Source organism: Lipotes vexillifer, unplaced genomic scaffold (assembly GCF_000442215.2).
Source record: "Lipotes vexillifer unplaced genomic scaffold, Lipotes_vexillifer_v1.1 scaffold948, whole genome shotgun sequence".
Taxonomy (NCBI): domain Eukaryota; kingdom Metazoa; phylum Chordata; class Mammalia; order Artiodactyla; family Lipotidae; genus Lipotes; species Lipotes vexillifer.
The window spans coordinates 1,950,254-1,953,988 of NW_006793764.1; the positions used below are offsets into that span (position 1 = coordinate 1,950,254).

General features: G+C 41.1%; 1 protein-coding gene across 3 annotated transcripts in view; it reads right to left on the bottom strand.

Annotated features, from left to right (window-relative positions):
• The window catches only part of DOCK8 (dedicator of cytokinesis 8), a 228,872-nt gene that overhangs the window by 129,289 nt on the left and 95,848 nt on the right, over nucleotides 1-3,735 (bottom strand). For all 3 annotated transcript variants that reach the window (XM_007466761.1, XM_007466763.1, XM_007466762.1), the window contains one exon: nucleotides 1,825-1,910. In XM_007466761.1, the coding sequence (XP_007466823.1) occupies nucleotides 1,825-1,910 (86 nt within the window). The remainder of the gene's footprint in view (nucleotides 1-1,824; nucleotides 1,911-3,735) is intronic.

Sequence of the window (3,735 nt, forward strand, 5' to 3'; positions counted from 1 at the left end):
GGGCTAGGAGGTCCCCCCTTCCGGGTCAGCTCGCAAGGGCTAGAGTTTGCCTTTCTGTACCCGTTGCTTGATACAGAGCTCACTTATTGGCCACTCATCTCCGTGTACAAGACAAAGCATCTGAACTCCTCCCCCCATCCTACTGGTAGAACTGGCTTAAGGAGGGTGTTACAACATCAACATGACTGTGTAAGCAGTCATGCTGGCTTGTGTTCTGAGCAGAGAATTCAGGAGGCTCCGCCACAGAAATGTATGACACACATAGGAACTCTGAGATCTGGTCTCACTATTTCATTGACAAGAACTCAAAAATCCCAGAGAAGTCCCCAGGGCTGAATAGCCTTGAATCCAGAATCCAAAGGCTCTAATTGCAAACCAGGTGCTGCCTAAGGGGTCCATGAACTGACTTCAAGAGACGGATGACCTTCCTAATAGGGTATGAAAAAATGTTATGCTTACGAACTTTTGCCTTGGTAGAGCATTCACAACTTAATATTTTCAAAAGAGCCTACGACGAAGGGGAAGAACTCATTCTCTAAAGCAGCAGTCTGCAAAGAGGAAAGGGAGGCAGGCAAGCACTCCAGGGGGTAGGCAAGACAAGCCACTGGAATGCAGGAAGAGAATACTATCATTTATTTTTATTTATTGAGTTCATCCTTCAAAATGCCTCATTTATGTATGTTTATAATATATATATATAATATTTAATAAACAAGTACAAAATGAATACACACTTGCAGAGGATGTGTGACTTCTAAATACAATCAAAAAATATGGAAACAATTGCTTTAAAGCAAATGCGGCCCATGAGATGAATCCAGATTTCAGACATGTTCTTTTTGAAATGTGTGGTACTTAAGAAGGAAATGAGAAAATATTTAAGAAGTCAGGAAATTATGCAGAAAAATCTGGATTTCTAGCGTCTCTTAAAAAAAAAAATCAGACAATTGACCAAAATGGGCTTGTTTACTTGGATGGCAAGAATTGGCCCTAGCTAGTAGTGGGTGCCCCGTTGAGATAGTTTGCTGCAGTCCCCACTACTCTATATTGTCCACTGGCACTGAGACTGAGTTTTAGTTGCATTTTTCATTGTGTTTTTTTTTTTGCGGTATGCGGGCCTCTCACTGTTGTGGCCTCTCCCGTTGCGGAGCACAGGCTCCGGATGCGCAGGCACAGCGGCCATGGCTCACAGGCCCAGCCGCTCCGCGGCATGTGGGATCTTCCCGGACCGGGGCACGAACCTATGTTCCCTGTGTTCCCTGCATCGGCAGGCGGACTCTCAACCACTGTGCCACCAGGCAAGCCCTTCATTGTGTTTTAACAGTGGTGTGCTGGTAAATGTTTAACAAACAAGCCTCTAAAAAAAAAGGGCTCTAATTTGTAACATTTTCTGAGTTCAGTGTTGTAAATATTTCCACCATTTCACCATGGCCAATTTCAAGCTACCAACGTGACTTCACTGAATAAAGAGTTGGGAAGAGAAGTATGCAATCAGCTCTCAGGAGTTAGAGCGGACTCCAGCACACCATTGGCTTTTACCGTTATTTTTCTTAATGTAGGCCACTTCACTCAATTAATTACCTACATGCCTAACCTTAGTGTTTTGCCCTCCCTGTCATAGAAGAATGACTGTCAAAGGCTTGGCAGGATTAGAATCTGGGACTAGCTGACTCCAAACTCTGCTCTTTCTACTACCTCACAGGGCATTGTTAAAAGTGTGTTGGGGGTCCCCCCCGATTCAAGCTCTGAGGGTAAAGACACAGTCTGTATTTGAAAGGCAAGACAGACCTCAGTGTAGTGGTTAGTGTCTCTGCTCATACTTACTTCAGGGTCAGCAACTTGACCAATATTCTGTTGCCCAGATGTTCCTTAGGACAGTCTGGTACCGGACGTATTTCCACAGCATCCTCCTATTGTTAATCACATTGTAAAAGAAATCAGTAGTGAATTCCCATGAACGGTTCCAGTTGAAGTTAACTTGGGGAAGGGAAGGCTGCTAGCCACCCTGCAAGACAGCTTGCATTTGCTTTATTTCTAATTGCAGAATAACACATTGACTTTTACAAGAGAGTTTATTATCCAACCCCTACGCTTCAAAGTCAGCATTTACAGCAAACATTTTCTCCTTTCAGAAAGCCAAGCATTTAAGACAAAGAGACTGAGGGAGGAAGGAAGGAAATGTGAACATGGATATGGCTTAGTAACATCCACCAGATGGCAATGCAAAATCTTATACCTATTGTTGACTTTTTTTTTGGCTGGCTCTAAGGACACAGAATATTTCTCCTGCCAAAGGCTTTACTAGTAAATATGTGAGTTTCAAATTTGAGATCTGAGTCAGAACAGTTCACCTGAGCCTGTAAACCATTAAAACTATAATACAGGGTCTTTCTCGGTTTACTGTTTTCTTAAACAGATGATAGAGATTTGGGGTTGAATTTGTAGGTTCTAAATAGATATGTCCAGCTAGAACTTGCTAAAGTTCTAAGTATAGAGAAGCTTAGTAATGACAAGTTTAAGAGATACGTCTGTCTATTTTACTACATAGGGACCAAGGGACTTAAAGGGAAGTATCAAGTTCCTGTTGTAACTTTTAACATTCAAATGTGAACTATCACAGTATCTTAAGTATAGTCATGCAGGCAAAGATCAACAGTGCCAATTTCCCTGAGAACTTTAATTCTTGCTCTTGTAGTAGGCTATACAAACTCTGATGAGTGGTCTGCAGCTCACAAGGGTGCAACGAATAGAGCCATGTCTAATTGTATTTTCCTGGGCTATAAATGATATCCCAAATACCCCACAGCAACCAGAAGAATTTTTAAATTCTGTTCTGATGCCTACACTGAGCTGAAGTCTCTCAGAGCAAGCTGGAATTTTCAGGGTGATCAGAACAGACACATCTGAAAGGGAAGGGGCCCCTTATTGGAAAACAACATCACCGTAAAGACACTCATGGGTTTCCAAGACTGCCTTTGGTCTGGATTCAGAACTTTGGGATCCTTTTTAAAAAGCTTTTCACCTGGAAAATTGTAAACATATACAAAGGTAGAGAGAAGAATGTAACGAACCACATTTACCTATCACCTAGCTTTAACAACTTCGACTCATGGGCAACTTGGTTTCATCGATACTCCCTCTTACTACCTTACTACCCCATTCAGTGTTGGAAGCTTAGAAGCAGCCCCACATACCATATATTTTCATCTGTGAATATTTCAGTACAGATCTCTAAAAGATAAGGACTTTTTAAAAACACGTACCATAATACTATTATTACTTTTTAAAAATTAAAAATAATTTCCTATTGTCACGAAATACGTAGTCAGTTCCAAACTTCCCCAGCTGTCTCGGTTTTTTTTTACAGTTAGTTTGTTAATTCAGGTTCCAAACAAAGTCTACATATTCATATATTTCCTAACTCTAATCTATATGAATTTCTTGCACCTTTACAGTTATCTGAAATGAGAATGAATTGCCAATAAAGCAGAAGAGGAAATGTGAAGTTGTACTGGATACCCGTTGTTTTCCTCTTCCTAGGAGGAAACAGATAGATATTTACAATGAGAGAGAGAGAAAGAGAGAGAGGGAGAAAGGCAGAGAGAGAGAGAGAGAGAGAGAGAGAGAGAGAGAGAGAGAGAGAGAGAGAGAATAAGAGAGACAACCCAAGATAGAAGTCACAGTCATTTCATTGACTAATGTCAATATTATAACTCATCACTTCAGCCATTTTCT